This window comes from Oryctolagus cuniculus, chromosome 16 (assembly GCF_051225735.1).
Source record: "Oryctolagus cuniculus isolate XC-2025 breed Fujian yellow rabbit chromosome 16, ASM5122573v1, whole genome shotgun sequence".
Lineage (NCBI taxonomy): Eukaryota > Metazoa > Chordata > Mammalia > Lagomorpha > Leporidae > Oryctolagus > Oryctolagus cuniculus.
Window position 1 is genome coordinate 9,769,965 of NC_142882.1, and position 17,947 is coordinate 9,787,911.

At 40.8% G+C, this 17,947-nt stretch overlaps 1 protein-coding gene across 1 annotated transcript; it reads left to right on the forward strand.

Moving 5' to 3' along the window:
* The first annotated feature begins 2,463 nt into the window (after positions 1 to 2,463).
* Positions 2,464 to 9,838, forward strand: LOC100341492 (vomeronasal type-2 receptor 116). The gene is made up of 4 exons (XM_089315515.1): positions 2,464 to 2,532; positions 4,493 to 4,720; positions 7,288 to 7,411; positions 8,925 to 9,838. Exons 1-4 carry the CDS (start codon positions 2,464 to 2,466, stop codon positions 9,836 to 9,838), a joined length of 1,335 nt encoding a protein of 444 aa, XP_089171641.1.
* Positions 9,839 to 17,947: the final 8,109 nt, after the last annotated feature.

Consider the following 17,947-nt stretch of genomic DNA (forward strand, 5'->3'; position numbering starts at 1 on the left):
AAGACAAATCAGTCGCCATCATTGCAGGAACCACAGCAACATTTTCTGCTGAAATTGGAACCCTTTTGGAGCTCTACAAAATCCCACAGGTATGTGTGTTCTGAATTTCAGAGAAGAATGCTTGAATGTCCCCTAACTCCATTCTCACCTGTGTCTAAAATGCAATGTGGAAGCCAAGAATACATATCCCACCGTGATTTAAAGCAGGAAAACCCTGGGTCGTGAAATTATTAACAGAGGGAGGGAGAAGGAAGAAAGCGAAGGGGCAGTGAATGCTTAGAGTCTCCACTCAGATTCCTACCTAGGGCCAATATATCCATCCCCTACTACTGGGCTTATTGACTTCATTGTACTCACAGCTCAGTGCCTCCAAGGAAATATCCACAGCACCAAGCAGTGTCCTGTCCTGGGTGGCATCCACAGGTGAAAGATACAGATGTGGAGATTTAAAGACCTGGACATTTACTTTTTCTTTGGGACATCACAGAGGGCCATGCCTTCCCAAAGACTGCTGAGTGTTGGAGGCTCAGTTCCAGGGAGATAGGTGTTCCCAGACTCCCTCTTCCAAACTTCTCTCACTCACCTGCACCCAATGATTTCTTCATAGGAATCCCAGTGAGTGTTCAACTATTTACAATTCCTGAAAACACAGATTGTTTTTCATAACTGTTGATTCAAGAGGCAGAAAGAATGATAGCAGAGGTCTTCCTTTCATTGCTTACTCACTGATGTGCTGGGCGTCTGGCCATTGCAGGCCCTGGTTCTATAAATTCTGTTCAGGTCTCTCATGAGGGTTAACTATTTCAATTAATCAAAACATCACAGCTGCCTCCCAGGGACTGTATTAGTTTCTCAGAGACTTTTGTGAGATACAGTACACACCATCACCAATATGGGCACATTGCCACCAGACACATACTAGGATTCTAAGCTGGAAAAATTATTTCATGAAAAATCAGAGTGGGTAATTGTGATTCTCATAACAAGATTTGTGGTGTTGTGAAAAGAAATGGACTTGTATATCCTAAAAACCATACAAATTTTGTCATAGTTTACATGCCACCTTGGTTCTGTCCCACACTGGGTGAGGATGAGGGCAAGGATACTATCAGGGCCGGTGCTGTGGCTCACTTGATTAATCCTCTGCCTGCAGTCGTGGCATCCCATCTGGGTGCCGGTTCTAGTCCCAGCTGCTCCTCTTCCAGTCCAGCTTTCTTCTGTGGCTCAGGAAGGCAGTGGACAATGGCCCAAGTGTTTGGGCCCCGTACCTGCATGGGAGACCAGGAGGAAGCACCTGGTTCCTGGCTTTGGATTGGCATAGCTCTGGCTGTAGCAGCCATTTGGGGAGTGAACCAATGGAAGGAAGACCTTTCTGTTTCTCTCTCTCACTGTCTAACTCTATCTGTCAAATAAATGAAAAAATAAAAAAGGTTACTATCTTGGTGATATTGCATTCAAAATTCATGCCTTCCCAGTTTGCACTGCAGAATGTGAAGAGCTCACAGGGATATTACACATTTTCATGCTATCATATCAGCTTTCTTCCAAAGGCAAAGGGCATAAGAAGCATGGTGTTCTCTGGGTGCAGAATAACAGAGTTCAGCTATCTCTAGAGCAATTTTTCTTTTTACCCAGTAACATTCTCCTCAAAGGCCTCCCTTGGAGAGAATATCTCAGCCTTACCCCAACAAAGATACTTCACAGTCATGACTACTTTGGCTTTCAGATCACCTATGGCCCTTTTGATCCTCTGCTAAGTGATAAAGACTGGTTTCCCTCACTCTATCAGTGTCACACCAGTGACAGCGCTGTGGTCCATGGAATGATCTCCTTGTTGCTGCATTTTGGCTGGACTTGGGTGGCGCTCTTTGTATCTGATGATATGAAAGGAGAGCAGTTCCTTCGGTACTTCGAGGCAGAGATGGTAAAGAAAGGTCTCTGTGTGGCCTTCACACAAAAGCTCCCTGCCACCAAGAGACTGTATGCCTCCACTGATATCACTTTCATGACTGGGATCAGCCTTTCTTCTGCAAGTGTGCACATACTCTATGGTGAAGTAAGGAGCCTCATCAGTGTGGACTTTGCAGGAGGATACTTTTTAACCGTGGGCAAGGTGTGGATCATGGTAGCAAAGTGGAACATCGTTGTGCATGAGACATACCGTGCACTGCACTCTTTCCATGGAGGCTTCTCATTTTCACCACACAAGGGGGAAATCCCAGGCCTCAAACATTTTCTCAAGACAGTGGACCCTTCCCACTACCAGAAGACTTTTACTTCACTAAACTATGGTTCCACATTTTCACCTGCCTACCTTCTGGGTCGCTATGTGGAGAAATAGGAGACTGCCCACCAAACACTTCCTTAGAGTTTTCCCCAGGAGACATCGACATAATGACCATATCTGACTCTAGCTATTTCATCTACAATGCTGTGTATGCAGTGGCCCATGCCCTCCATAAGATGTTTCTAGAGAAAGTAGAAATGGGATCTCTAGGAGATGCAGCTCAACCTAAGCTTCTTCCCTGGCAGGTAATCCCCCTCCAGAGCAGGGTGGGCATGGAGCCACTAATGGCATTTACACATTTTTTTTTACAGAAGTAGAACTCCCTGGTTTTTGTCATATACTTCCAAATAAAATGTAGAAAGTTAATGAGTCCCTCAACTAATAGAGTGAGGAGAAACCCATATGGTATCTATTCTAAACATTATTGAGGTATAAAATTTTATGTATATAGAATTGAACATATATCACACATATGTTTGTCTTAAGTTGGGTCCTCAGGGACCTCCAGACATCTTTAGTTTTAGAAAAGTGTATATCTTTAACATAAACTAGGCTTATATGTCAAATTTTTGAAACATTAAAAAATAATCTTACTGTTAAGTTTACTTTGTTGAACCCTAGAAAGAGCTCAGGTAAGAACACAACTTGTTACGATCAAAAAATCATCCTTCAGCACCGCCATCCATGACAAACCCATGTTGAAGTACAAAGCTTAACTTCCATAAAGCCCCAAGTAAACCACCATCCTGGTCAATGACACATCAGAGTTCATACCTAAGTCACTTAATATAATTTACTGATTATATTACATCAGTTCTCATCCTTGTAATCAGGCAATGGTAGAATGGTTCTCTTTGCTTGAACCCATGAGATGATGACGACTCAAACCCTGCAAGTCTCTCCCAAGAAGAATTCCTGAGGATAGGGAGCCTGGGAATTGACTTCTTTTTGCACATGCACTGCTACAGCATCTCTGACTGAATTCCATTTCTGGGATTTCTTCAGTCTCATTATCTTCACAATCTAGTATTTACGTGTTGTGTTCTTTCTGGGTGTCATGTTGTCTTCCTTATTCTCTATCTTGAATTTGTTCATATGTTTTTTGGCATTTGTGGAGATAATTGTTCATTTCTTTGTTTTTTTTTTTTTTTCACTGTGGTGTCTTTCATCTTTGGACTATGTGTGTATTAGTGGAGTGTCTGCTTTCAGGGGCTACCTAGAGCTATGAAGTAGGTGTGGCCAAGAAGCTCTTTTCAATGCTCCAGTGTGAGAGCTATATCTGCAGTGACACACCCAGGTTTGCATAGTAAATCTCTCTCTCTCTTTTTGATCAGAGGGAAGGTTTGTTCTTGTCTGTTGGTGTAGACTCAGTTGAGTTCCTTTCCTCAAAGGAGACCAGTACCTGGGTGTTAGCCTCAGTGTGTATATTATTTGTCTGCTCTGCCACAAGGATGACACAGAGGATCTGTGCAACCTCTGTGTAAACTCAGATTGCTGGCAATGTCACTCACCAGGTAACCAGGCAGCCCTAATTGAGCGGAGCCCACTACAGTGACTGTCCAATGTCCCAGCCACACCCTGAGTCCTCCAATGCAGCCTCAGTGTTTTCAAATCCCAGCACACAAGCCTCCCACAGTCATGAGCACTCAGCCCCCTGTCTGTTCTCACCAGGCTCAGGAGTTTCTACATGGCTGTTTTCTGGTACAGCTTTTATGTATGTCCAAGATGACGCCTGCTCTCTATCAGCTTGTTAGAAGGCGCAGTTGCAGGGTGATTGGGGAGAGAGAAAACATGTTCCACCTTTGTTTTTTCTCCTGTAGTTTGGCAGGTACACTATCCCCCATGGGACTCCAAGCTGGATTCCCTCTAAGCTCTTCCTGCAGCTTCTTGCCAGTGGCTTGGACTGCTGCGGTTTGGTCTCACCTCACTCTCCAGTGCTGGTGCAGAGGCTCTCAGCTGCTGGGGTCCTGAGTTGTGCATGTCCTTGCCCTCCACATAGGTCCACCATGTCCCTCCAATTTGTGTAGAGTTTTCTCTGCTATTTTCTCCTTAACTCTTCCTGGAGCCTACAGTCTTTCCACTTTTTCTTAATCTATGTTCTCCTAGACTAGAGCAACAATCACCCTCCCTTGTCCACCATCTTAATCCCATCGCTAGCACCTAAACTTGAATGCTGTCCTTCTTACAATTATGTTTGTCCTCTAGCTTCACCCACTTCTGAAGAAAATCCAATTTAGGAACAGTGCTGGATATGACATATCCTTCCATGAAACAAGGCACGATGTGGTACAATATGATATCCAGAATATTGTGAATTTTCCTGTGGGCCTTGGGTTGATGGTCAACATTGGAAAGTTTTTCTCTAAGAGTTCACATGATCAAGCCTTGGTCATCAATGAAGAGATGATAGAATGGCCTATTGCATTCAAAGAGGTATGGATCCCTTTCAATTTCACAGACCTACATGAAGTAGATTAAATATGAAGCCTTTACGTAAGCATCAGAGTCTCACTTCATATCATGGCTTTCCAATACATAGTAATTCATATATATATATATATATATATATGTATGTATATTCTAGGTGATGCATGTTGAAAGAGCTACTTGGAATAATCTGATTTATTTTTAATTTGAGCATATATATTTATGCAGATATTGAGTGAATAGAATAAAGTATAATTAATGAAAGAAATAAAGAGATCAGTGTATAGACACATAAATTCTAAGTATATCTCTCTATGTATTCTGAAGGCCTTAATCACATATGGTGGGGCCTTTATGTTCTGATGCATGATGAACACAGTGGATTATGGGTCGACTTATCATTCACCTCTTTGTAGGTCACATTTCTTTTTTTTGCATTTTGCATGGTACTCAATCTTCCACATTTTATTCTTCATAACATCTTGAGGTATTGACATTAGTTTGTGTTGTTTCCAAAATATGATTTTTTCGCATGAGCTATTTATAACAACAATGCATTGCACCCAAGTGATGTGTTTATCTCTTGAAATTAATGGCCTGCCTGAATAGAGAATTTCAGAAATGTACTAAACACAATTATTGTTTCATAACACATTCTAACCATTTCTATGTTGACCTGATTTTTTCAGTTACTCTCAGTAGTATGCCTCCGTATCATGTCTTTTGTTTGTTTTATCTGTGATGTAAAATATTCCAATCAACTAAGTATGAGTTCATGGTCAAAGAGTTCTTAGACTTTCTAGTTTCCAGAACCATTGCTATATAGAAACCCACATTAAACATATTTTGGATATAGTGGTTCAATAAGAAGAGATAAATGGCAGAGGATGTTAGTGGGTGATGTGTGAAATAAAAGTGATTAACTGCATTTGTAATATTTGCTACATGTTGATAAAGTACAATGATGACCACAGAAGCTCCAAATTAGCTGCCTAGGTAATGATGACATGGCAGGCATAAGAGGAGACACAGTGATGACCTTCTTTTTTTTTCATGGAAAGAAGGAACTACAATATAAGTTTACTCTTGTACAAAAAATTTGAAATCTATGCGTCCAAGGGCTATTCTTTTTTTTAACTTTATTTAATGAATATAAATTTCCAAAGTACAGCTTATGGATTACAATGGCTTCCCCCCCATAACGTCCCTCCCACCGCAACCCTCCTCTCTCCCACTCCCTCTCCCCTTCCATTCACATCAAGATTCATTTTCGATTCTCTTTATCTACAGAAGATCAGTTTAGCATACATTAAGTAAAGATTTCAACAGTTTGCTCCCACACAGAAACATAAAGTGAAAAATAATAGATGATTTTTTAAATGATGATGAAATCAGATCAGACCTATTGTCATGTTTAATCCCAGTGAGAGTCAAGTTGGGAATTGATAATTTATTCTTCTTTTTTTTTTTTTTTTACAGAAGATCAGTTTAGTATACATTAACCAAAGCTTTCAACAGTTTGCACCCCCATAGAAACACAAAGTGAAATATACTGTTTGAGTACTCGTTAATGCATTAAGTCTCAATGTACAGCATGCTAAGGACAGAGATCCTACATGAGGAGCGAGTGCACAGTGACTCCTGTTGTTGACTTTACAAATTGACACTCTTGTTTATGGCCTCAGTAATCTCCCTATGCACCAGTCATGAGTTTCCAAGGCTATGGAAGCCTTTTGAGTTCTCCGACTCTTATCTTGTTTAGACAAGGTCATAGTCAAAGTGGAGGTTCTCTCCTCCCTTCAGAGAAAGGTACCTCCTTCTTTGAAGACCTGTTCTTTCCACTGGGATCTCACTCACAGAGATCTTTCATTTAGGTTTTTTTTTTGCCTGAGTGTCTTGCCTTTCCATGCCTGAAATACTCTCATGGGCTTTTCAGCCAGATCAGATGCCTTTAGGGCTGATTCTGAGGCCAGAGTGCTGTTTAGGACATCTGCTATTCTATGAGTCTGCTGAGTATCTCGCTTCCCATGTTCGATCACTCTCCCCTTTATTTATTCTATCGTTAGTATTAGGAGGTACTAGACTTGTTTAACACAGTGATGACCTTCAAGTGAAGGTCACATTTTCTTTTTCTTTTTTTTCCTTTTTTTTTTTTTACAGACAGAGTTAGAGAGAGAGAGAGAGAGAAAGAGAGAATGGTCTTACTTCCGTTGGTTCACTCCCCAAATGGCCACTACAGCTGGTGCAGCATGTTGCACCGGATCCGAAGTCAGGAGCCAGGTGCTTCTTCCTGGTCTCCCATGCGGGTGCAGGGCCCAAGCACTTGGGCCATCTTCCAATGCCTTCCTGGGCCACAGCAGAGAGCTGGACTGGAAGAGGAGCAACCCGGACAGAACGGGCACCCCAACTGGGACTAGAACCCAGGGAAGCAGCACCACAGGCAGAGGATTAGCCTAGTGAGCTGTGGCACCAGCCAGGTCATATTTTCTGTTGTGTGTGTGGGGGGAAGTATTGAAATTCCATTAAAGTGATAATATGCAAAATCAAGATGAATGTTTCTCTTTTCATTTCAGACTCCTCAATCTGTGTGTAGCCAGAGCTGTGGCCCAGGATTCAGGAAAGTGCCACAGGAAGGAAGACCTGTCTGCTGCTATACTTGCACTTTTTGCACAGACAGAGACATTTCCAATCAGACAGGTAGAAACCGTATCCATTTCTACTGATATCTCCACTGTCATAATTATACTACTCAGCCAAAAGAAAGAATAAAATCCAGTCTTTTGCAACAACATTGATGCCACTGGAAGACATTATGCTTAGTGAAATAATTCAGCCCCCAAATGACAACTATCATCATATGTTTTCTCTGATATACAGTAGTTAATATAGAATACAGAAAAGCCTTGTATAAGAATGAAACTGACTTCTTAGGATTTCATTATGTTTTTAGCTCTTTTCTATACCCCTGTGGAACAGTGTGCTGTTTCTACATTTTTCTTCTGGAATATTATGGCTGATGGTGCATTAAGCCTGTGGTTCTTAAGTAATTGAATTTATATTATTGTAAAAGTTAAATGAAAAGTAGGAAGGAGGAGTATTCTGGGAGGGAAGGGAGGAGGGAAGTATGGTTACCACCTTAGAGTTGTTTCTATGAAATATATGAAATATGTTCTCTTTACATTGATAACAATGTAAAAAAAGGAAAAGCAACCCAAGAATATTTGTAATGGGATTGCAGTGAACCATTGCTATGAATACATATAATCACTCGCTATCTCCACACATCTATTTTATGATTGCTATGTTTACCACATTATGTGTAGACTGGTATATGGTGGCACTCATCTTATTGGGCTCAAAAGTGCTATTGATTTGACAAGACATCTTATTTTACCCTCCAGTTCTGGGAGAGGCAGCCCTAATCTGAGCTCTTCTAGTGGACCATGCTTAGATCCAAGCAAGACATGTAAAAAGCATCACCACCAAGTTTTGTTATGCTTGCTTAGATGAGCAAATCCATGTATTTTCATGCACAAATACAATGTACAAGGCTGGTGCAAGTTGATACAGAAGTATTTTATTATTTTTGTGCCATATCCTTAATATTGTGCAGTGTGAAATATGAAGACAGAATATTGTAATACAGGATGCAGTTTGTCATCATTAAACAATTAACATTTAAGGAATTATCTATCAAAGACAATAAATGAAATTATGTGAACTGGATAAACACTACTTAGAAAATGCTTCCATTATTCAAAGTACAGAGTAGATAATAGTTTCTATTACTCCAAAAATAATCCTTCAATGACCATTAATGCAGCAGTAGAAATCATTTAATTTTTCACACTTTAGAGAGGGAGCAGATTTTTCAGGTGTAAAGATTATAACAAAACTTATCAGAGTGATGTGCTATACCCATTAAGTATATGAAACAAGAAAGAAAAATAAATTATCATCATATGGGAATTCATAGTTCATCATATGGGTGCTTATTTGTGTCCAGAATGTCTGAGACAAAAGCCTGGAGCACCTGCTGATTCTAGGAAGAAAGCATTCTCCCTGGATTTGGAATACAGACTTACCCTAGTGCCTGTTGGTATATGATAGAGGCAGTCTGTTCTCAAAGTGGCAGTGCAAAGGTGACCACTTTCCTAAACAGAACAAGTCAGCAATTCTGTGTCAGTGTTGAGTCTCTCTTTTTCCTCAGATGCAGAGCAGTGCATCCCGTGTGCAGATCACGAGTACCCAAACATGGAGAGAAACCGCTGCCTCCCCAAGCTGGTGACCTTCTTAGCTTTTGAGGAATCCCTGGGGATGGCTCTGGCCTGCATGGCTCTGTGCTTCTCTGTCCTCACAGCTGCCATCCTCTGGGTCTTTGTGAAGCACCGAGACACTCCCATCATCAAGGCCAATAACAGGACCCTCAGCTACATCCTGCTCATCACCCTCCTCCTGTGCTTCCTCTGCTCCTTACTCTTCCTTGGCCGTCCCAACACAGCCACCTGCCTTCTCCAGCAAATAACATTTGGCCTTGTGTTCACAGTGGCTGTTTCCACTGTGCTGGCCAAGACCATCACTGTGATTCTGGCCTTCAAAGTTACAAAACCTGGAAGAACTATCAGGCGATTTCTGGTATCAGGAGCTTCTAACTCTGTCATTCCTATCTGTTTCCTGATCCAACTGGTTCTTTGTGGCATCTGGCTTGGGACTTCTCCTGCCTTTACTGACACAGATGCACACTCTGAGCATGGCCACATCATCCTGGTGTGCAACAAGGGTTCAGCCACTGCCTTCTACTGTGTCCTGGGCTACCTGGGCTCATTGGCCGTGGCCAGCTTCACTGTGGCTTTCCTAGCCAGGAACCTGCCTGACACATTCAATGAAGCCAAGTTCCTGACGTTCAGCATGCTGGTGTTCTGCAGTGTCTGGGTGACCTTCCTGCCTGTCTACCACAGCACCAAGGGGAAGGTCATGGTGGCTGTGGAGGTCTTCTCCATCTTGGCCTCCAGTGCAGGGCTCCTGGGCTGCATCTTCCTCCCCAAGTGCTACATTATTCTCTTAAGACCAGAAAGGAATTCTTTGAAAGGCTTAAAGAAAAGAGCAAGTTCTAAGGGATTCTAAAAATTTCCAGTTGTTTTCCTGTCACATTTTCAGGGTTTAGGACCAAGAATGCAGGCTGAGTAGCAATCCAGATATATGAAGGAGCTAAAATGGATTTTTCCTTTATAAATGACTTGTTAGTTGGATGTTTAGCCTAGCAAACTGAGCTCATGGCATCTATTTCTGGCTCTGGTTTTGGCCCCTGACCTGGACTTTTGAGTCCTGGGGGCCCTCGGAAGGAAGTGGTGAATCTTCATGTAACTTGGTCCTGGCACCCATGTGAAAATCCAGGGTCTGACTCCCTGTTGTTGGTTGTAACCTCAGCCCAGGTGCAAGCATTGGGGGTGTAGATGTGTGAAGCATAGGATAGGAGGTCTCTTGGTCTCTATCACTAACCTTCTGTTTCTCTCCATCTCAGAGTTAGTAATGGAATTTAGGGGAAATTTTAAATTGAGTAAAAATGAATCATGCTTTAAATGAAACCTCTGATGGCCATCAAGGCTACAACAGCAAGGTTATTTTTTAAAAAGATTATTTATTTATTAATTTGACATGCAGAATTACAGACAGTGAGAGGGAGAGACTGAGTGAAAGTTCATCCTTCCATTGATTCGCCCCCCAAATGGCCGCTACCGGCAGAGCTAGCCTGATCCAAAGCCAGGAGCCAGGTGCTTCTTCCTTGTCTCCTATGTGGGTTCAGGGCTGAAGCACTTGGGCCATCCTCCACTGCCCTCCTGGGCCACAGAAGAGAGCTGGACTGGAAGAGGAGCAAATGGGAGTAGAACCCGATGCCCATATGGGATTCTGGTGCTGCAGGTGGAGGATTAACCAAGTGAGCCACTGCACCTGTCCCCAGTAATGTTATTTTATATTTAATAGCTATCCCTGAAATGGTGGAGACTGAATTAATTTCTATTTATTTATTAATGTGCAGACAATGTAAGTGTTCTTATTTGCTAAGACATCTAATTAACATGCTTCACATCTTGTTTCCCCTGGCTGTTGAATGTTTGTCATTTATTTGTTGGCATTGTGATTTAAGTGAGATTTCTTTCCCAGATATAGGAGCTGGTAGGTCATGCAGTATTCCACTGTGGGTATACCCTGTTTTCCAAAAAAATCTTAATAAATACTCATTGTTGAGCTATTTTGAAATGGTATCTTTATCACACATACATGGGATATTGATTTGCACATGTGAATGACTCAGTAACTATATGTTCTTCAGTCAAAATACTGGTTATGTTATTCCCTTGTTTTAATTTTTCTTTTGCAATAGCATATGGGGGCAGAATGCTGTTTGATTGATGTGAAATTCTTACAAATTGAAACATTTTTAAATTGTTCATGCAACCAATCGTCTCCTTCAGTTCCCTCCTTCCCTCCTTCCCTCCTTTCCTCCTTCCCTCCCTCCTTCCTTCCTTCCTTCCTTCCTTCCTTCCTTCCTTCCTTCCTTCCTTCCTTCCTTCCTTTTTTCCTTCCTTCCTTTCAAGGGAGTAGTGCACTTCCATTTTGATTATGGCCTTGTTTAAATAAGGTCAGAGTTTGTGAACTCTAGAGGCTTCCATAGCCTTGGCAGCTCATGGCAAATGTTTTGGGTGATCACCAGTGTCATAAATAAGAGTATCAATTGTTAAATCAACAACAGGAGTCACTGTTCACTTACTCCCCATGTAGGACCTCCATCCTTAATGTATTGTACTATGAGAATTAACAGTAAAATTAGTCTTTAAAGAGTACTTTATATTTTGTATGTGTGCATGTGTGTGTTGCAAACTGTTGAACTCTTTCCTTAGTATAGAGTTGATCTTCTGTATATAAAGATAATTGAAAATGAACCTTGATGAAGAATGGGGTGGTAGAGGGATAGGAGCAGGGATGGTTTGGGGATGGGAGGTCGGGTATGGGTGGAAGAACCGCTATAATCCAAAAGTTGTACTTTGGAAATTTATATTTATTAAATAAAAAGCTTTCTAGTCAGTATGTGGCATAGGAGTGTGGCTTCATTCAATTGGATCCAGATTCCAAACACATCCACATTGCAGTATGCGTCTTTCATTCCTTTTTTAAAAGTGTAGTTTTCCATTTTACTGATTTTCATCATTCTTTTTTTTAGACAGGCAGAGTTGGAGAGAGAGAGAGAGAGAGAGAGAGAGAGAGAGAAAGGTCTTCCTTCCATTGGTTCACTTCCCAAATGGCTCTTACGGCTGGCATGCCGTGCTGATCCGAAGCCAGGAACCAGGTGCTTCCTCCTGGTCTCCCATGTGGGTACAGGCGCCAAGCACTTGGGCCATTCTCCACTGCCTTGCCGGGCCACAGCAGAGAGCTGGACTGGAAGAGGAGCAACTGAGACTAGAAGCTGGCGCCCATATGGGATGCCAGTGCTGCTGGCAGAGGATTATCCAAGTAAGCCATGGAGCCACCCTGATTTTCATCATTCTGTTTTGCAGTTTTCTTTTTTTTTCTTTTGCTGAACCTAATATTTGTTTTGTTATTTTTGTGATAACATAGTTTTAGTTTGCATTATATTCAAAGACTTAATGCTCCAACAAAGAAAATGTTCAACAAATAAGCAAGAAGACCATAGTTCTGCAAGAATATAGGCCAGGGCTATAAACACATGTTTTGGTCCAGGCATTCTGAACCATCTTCATTCTAGAATGCTTCCTGGTCCTCGAAAATTTTCTTTCTTTGGTAACCTTTGAAAAATATGTGTTAGTGGCTGGCGCCATGGCTCAATAGGCTAATCCTCTGCCTGCAGTGCCGAACATGAGTTTCTCTCTCTCTGCTCACCTCTCAAAGGTGAGCAAAACAAAGAGCAGGTGCCATTTTAGTCATTCATAAAAGCTGCGTGACCTTACGGCTGTGCCCGCCCACAAAAAAGCTGACTCTGGAGGTGTGTGTGTGAAATAATAGGAGATTAGGACCTAATCAATGTGTAATGTGTGGAGCTAATGAACTGAGACTGTGAAAAAGAGACGGTGGGTGAGAGAACTCACAGAGTTCACGTGAGTACTCCCCAGAGACGCTACAAGTCGGTAACCTTGGCAACCCAGGGAGAGACTGCAGGAGAATTTGAGCTCACACTGAGAGCAGCACAGATTCCCTCTGTGGTCCTTGGAAAAGAGCAGGCAAATGTTATACCCACAGGAGCCAGAGATCAGAAGCTGAGTACCTTTAATTCCACTCAGCTGTGTGGAATTACTTCCCTTCTAAATAAAAAAAAATAAGATTTACCAAGCCTAACCTGGCAGTGTCACCTTTGGCACACCCTTAAACCTCAGGAACCAAACAGAGCTCTCTGGCCACACCCATCTCAAGCCTCTAAGGCTGCATCAAAGCAGACAGCCCACTTAAAACAGGCATAGTATAACAAGAAAAAAAATACCACAGTGAGGGAAGAAGAATCCAAAGAATAACTCTACAATGCCAAGCAACAAATGCAGAATCTGAGGAAACCAGAACAAGGAAGACATTATGATGCCCCCGAAAGAACAAGACACCTCAAGCCAAGATTATGAAGATGATGAGATGGAAGAAATGCAAGATACAGATTTCAAAAAATTTATAAGAACATTTAGAAGTTTCCAAAAACAAATGCTTGAGCTACATAAATCCTTACTGGACAGGATAGAAAATCTCTCTTGTGAAAATGAAATCTCAAGGAGGAGTCAAAATGAAAGGAAGAATCTAGTAGAACAGGAAAGCGTGATAGTGAGGAGAAATCAAAATGAAATGAAAAATTCAATAGATCAAATGACAAACACATTAGAGAGCCTTAAAAATAGAATGGGTGAAGCAGAAGAGAGAATGTCGGACTTAGAAGACAGAGAACAGGAAATTATACAGTCAAACCAAAGGAAAGAAGAGGAAATTAGAAATCTAAAAAATATTGTTGGGAATCTACAGGTTAGAATTAAAAAACCCAACATTCGGGTTCTAGGAGTTCCTGAAGGCATGGAGAGAGAGAAAGGATTAGAAGGCCTTTTTAGTGAGATACTAGCAAAGAACTTCCAGGGTTTGGTGAAGGACAGAGACATCCTAGTACAGGAAGCTCATAAAAGCCCAAATAAACATGACCAAAAAGATCCTCACCACGACACGTTGTAATTAAACTCACCACAGTGAAACATAAAGAAAAGATCCTAAAATGTGCAAGAGAGAAACGTCAGATTACTCTCAGAGGATCTCCAATTAGACTCACAGCTGACTTCTCATCAGAAACCCTACAGGCTAGAAGGTAATGGTGAGACATAGCACAGGTACTAAGAGAGAAAAATTGCCAGCCCAGAATATTATATCCTGCAAAGCTCTCATTTGTGAATGAAGGTGAAATCAAGACCTTTTATAGCAAACAGAAATTGAAAGCATTTGTTGCTACTCTTCCAGCCGTGCAAAAGATGCTGAAAGATGCGTTACACACAGAAACACAGAAACACGGTCATCAATATGAAACCTTACAGCAAAATATCACAGGAAGTTCAAAGCATATATTAGAAAATATCTTTGGAAATGCAGGGCAAAGTTACTGCTTATCAATAGTCACATTGAATGTTAACAGCTTCAACTGTCCAGTGAAAAGACACAGATTGACCGATTGGGTTAAGGAACAAAACCCATGTATTTGCGGGTTCAAGTCCTGGCTGTTCCACTTCCTGTTCAGCTCTCTGCTGTGGATTGGGAAAGCAATAAAGGATGGCCCAAGTCCTTGGGCCCCTGCACCCACGTGGGAGACCTGGAGGGGGCTCCTGGCTCCTGGCTTTGGATCAGCGCAGCTCTGGCCATTGCAGTCATCTGGGAGGTGAACCAGCGGAGGAAGACCTCTCTGTCTCTCTCTGTCTCTCCCGCTCTCTGTAACTCTTTCAAATAAAATAATCTTTAAAAAAAAAGGAGTGGATCTTATAAAAAAAAGTCACATTGAATGTTAACAGCTTTAACTGTCCAGTTAAAAGACACAGATTGACTGATTGGGTTAAGGAACAAAACCCATGTATTTGTTACTTACAAGAAACACATCTTTCCAATAAAGATGCATATAGACTGAAAATGAAAGGCTGGAAAAAGATACAGCATGCAAACAGAAATGAAAAAAGTCATCATAGCCATCTTAATATCAGACAAAATAAACTTTACCACAAAAACTGTTAAGAGAGACAAAGAGGGGCACTATATGATGATTAAGGGATCAATTCAACAGGAAGATATAATGATTATCAATGTATATGCACCTAATTACAGGGCACCATTTTATTTAAAAGATTTGTTAAGGGACTTAAAGGGAGACTTCGACTCCAATACAATACTGGGGAACTTCAATACTCCACTTTCAGAAATAGACAGATCAACCAGACAGAAGATCAACAAGTATACAGTAGATTTAAATGACACTATAGCCCAAATGGATCTAACAGAAATATAGAACTTTTCATCCTACTCTTGAAGAATTTACATTCTTCTCAGTAGTACATGGAACCTACTCTAGGATTGACCACATACTAGGCCATAAAGCAAGTCTCAGCAAATTTAAAAGAATTAGAATCATACGATGCAGATTCTCAGACCATAGGGGAATGAAGTTGGAAATTCAAAACTTAGGAATCCCTAGAGCATATGCGTTCACACCCAGGCTGAACAACATGCTCCTGAATGAACAATGGGTCATAGAAGAAATCAAAAGAGAAATCAAAAACTTTCTGGAAGTACATGAGGATAAAAACACAACATACCAAAACTTATGGGATACAGCAAAAGCAGTGTTAAGAGGAAAGTTTATAGCAATAGCTGCCTACATCAAGAAATTCGAAAGGCACCAAATAGATGAGCTTTCACTGCATCTCAAGGATCTAGAAAAACTGCAGTGAATTTGACCCAAATCTAGTAGGTGAAGAGAAATAATTAAAACCAGAGAAGAAATCAATAGTATTGAATCCAAAAAAAATTACAAAAGATCAGCCAAATGAGGAGCTAATTTTTTTAAAAAATAAACAAAATTGACACTCCATTGGCCCAACTCATTAAAAAAAGAAAAGACCCAAATCAATAAAAATCAGAGATGAAAAATGAAATGTAACAACAGACACCACAGAAATAAAAAGAATCATCAGAAATTACTACAAGGACTTGTATGGCAGCAAACAGGGAAATCTATCAGAAATGGATAGATTCCTGGACACATGCAACCTACCTTAATTGAACCAGGAAGACTTAGAAAACATAAATAGACCCATAACCGAGACAGAAATTGAAACAGTAATAAAGGCCCTCCCTACAAAGAAAAGCCCAGGACCAGATGGATTCCTGCTGAATTTTACCAGACATTTAAAGAAGAACTAACTCCATCTCCTCAAACTATTCAGAAGAATCAAAAAAAATGGAATCCTTCCAAATTCTTTCTATGAAGCCAGCATCACCTCAATTGCTAAGGCAGAAAAAGATACAGCATTGAAGGAGAATTACAGACCAATATCCCTGATGAACATAGATGCAAAAATCCTCAATAAAATTCTTGCCAATAGAATGCAACAACACATCAGAAAGATCATCCACCCAGACCAGGTGGTATTTATCCCTGGTATGCAGGGATGGTTCAATGTTCGCAAATCAATCAATGTGATACACCACATTAACAGACTGCAGAAGAAAAAAACATGTGAATATCTCAATAGGTGCAGAGAAAGCATTCAAAAAAATACAACACCCTTTCATGATGAAAACTCTAAGCAAATTGGATATAGAAGGAACATTCCTCAATGCAATCAAAGCAATTTATAAAAACCCATGGCCAGCATCCTATTGAATGGGTTAAGTTGGAAGCTTTTCCACTGAGATTTGCTACCAGAGAGAGATGCCCACTCTCACCACTGCTATTTAATATAGTTATGGAAGTTTTAGCCAGAGCCATCAGACAAGAAAAAGAAATGAAAGGGATAGAAATTGGGAAGGAAGAACTCAAACTATCCCTCTTTGCAGATGATATGATTCATGATTTAGGGGATGCAAAGAACTCTATTAAGAGACTATTGGCACTCATAGAAGAGTTTGGCAAAGTAGCAGGATATAAAAGCAATGCACAAAAATCAACAGCCTTTGTATACACAGGTAATGCCACAGCCGAGAAAGAACTGCTAAGATCAATCCCATTCACAATAGCTACAAAAACAAATACCTTGGAATAAACATAACCAAGGACGTTAAAGATCTCTACGATGAGAATTATGAATTTTAAAGAAAGAAATAGAAGAAGATTCCAAAAAAAAGAAAAATCTTCCATGCTCATGGATTGGAAGAATCAATATCATCAAAATGTCCATTCTCCCAACACCAATTTACAGTTTCAATGCAATCCCAATCAAGATACCAACGGCATTCTTCACAGATGTAGAAAAAATGATGCTGAAAATAATATGTAGGCACAGGAGTCCTTGAATAGCTAAAGCAATCTTTTACAACTAAAAGGAAGCTGGAGGCATCACAATACCAGATTTCAGGACATACTACAGGGCAGTTGTCATCAAAACAGCATGGTACTGGTACAGAAACAGATGGATAGACCAATGGAACAGAATAGAAACACCAGAAATCAACCGAAACACCTACAGCCAACTCATATTTGATCAAGGATCTAAAACCAATTCCTGAGGCAAACACAGTCTATTCAATAAATGGTGCTGGGAAAACTGGATTTCCATGTGCAGAAGCATGAAGCAAGACCCCTACCTTTCACCTTACAGAAAATTCCACTCAACATGGATTAAAGACCTAAATCTTTGATCCGGCACCATCAAATTATTAGAGAGCTTTGGAGAAACCCTGCAAGATATAGGTACAGGGAAATACTTCTTGGAAAAGACCCCGGAGGCACAGGCAGTGAAAGCCAAAGTTAACTATTGGGATTGCATCAAATTGAGAAGTTTCTGTACTGCAAAAAAAACAGTCAGGAGAGTGAAGAGACAACCGACAGAATGGGAAAAAATATTTGCAAACTATGCTATAGATAACGGATTAATAAAAAGAATCTACAAAGAAATCAAGAAACTCCACAACATCAAAACAAACCACCCACTTGAGAGATCGTTCAAGGACTTCAGTAGACGTTTTTCAAAAGAGGAAATTTAAATGGCTAACAGGCAC

Bases quoted from the DNA above. Each gene is read 5' to 3' on its own strand.
- LOC100341492 (XM_089315515.1), top strand. From the start codon at position 2,464: ATGTTTCTAGAGAAAGTAGAAATGGGATCTCTAGGAGATGCAGCTCAA. The intron at 2,533-4,492 runs GTAATCCCCCTC...TTTGTCCTCTAG, and splicing joins CTAAGCTTCTTCCCTGGCAG to CTTCACCCACTTCTGAAGAA. The intron at 7,412-8,924 runs GTAGAAACCGTA...CTTTTTCCTCAG, and splicing joins AGACATTTCCAATCAGACAG to ATGCAGAGCAGTGCATCCCG.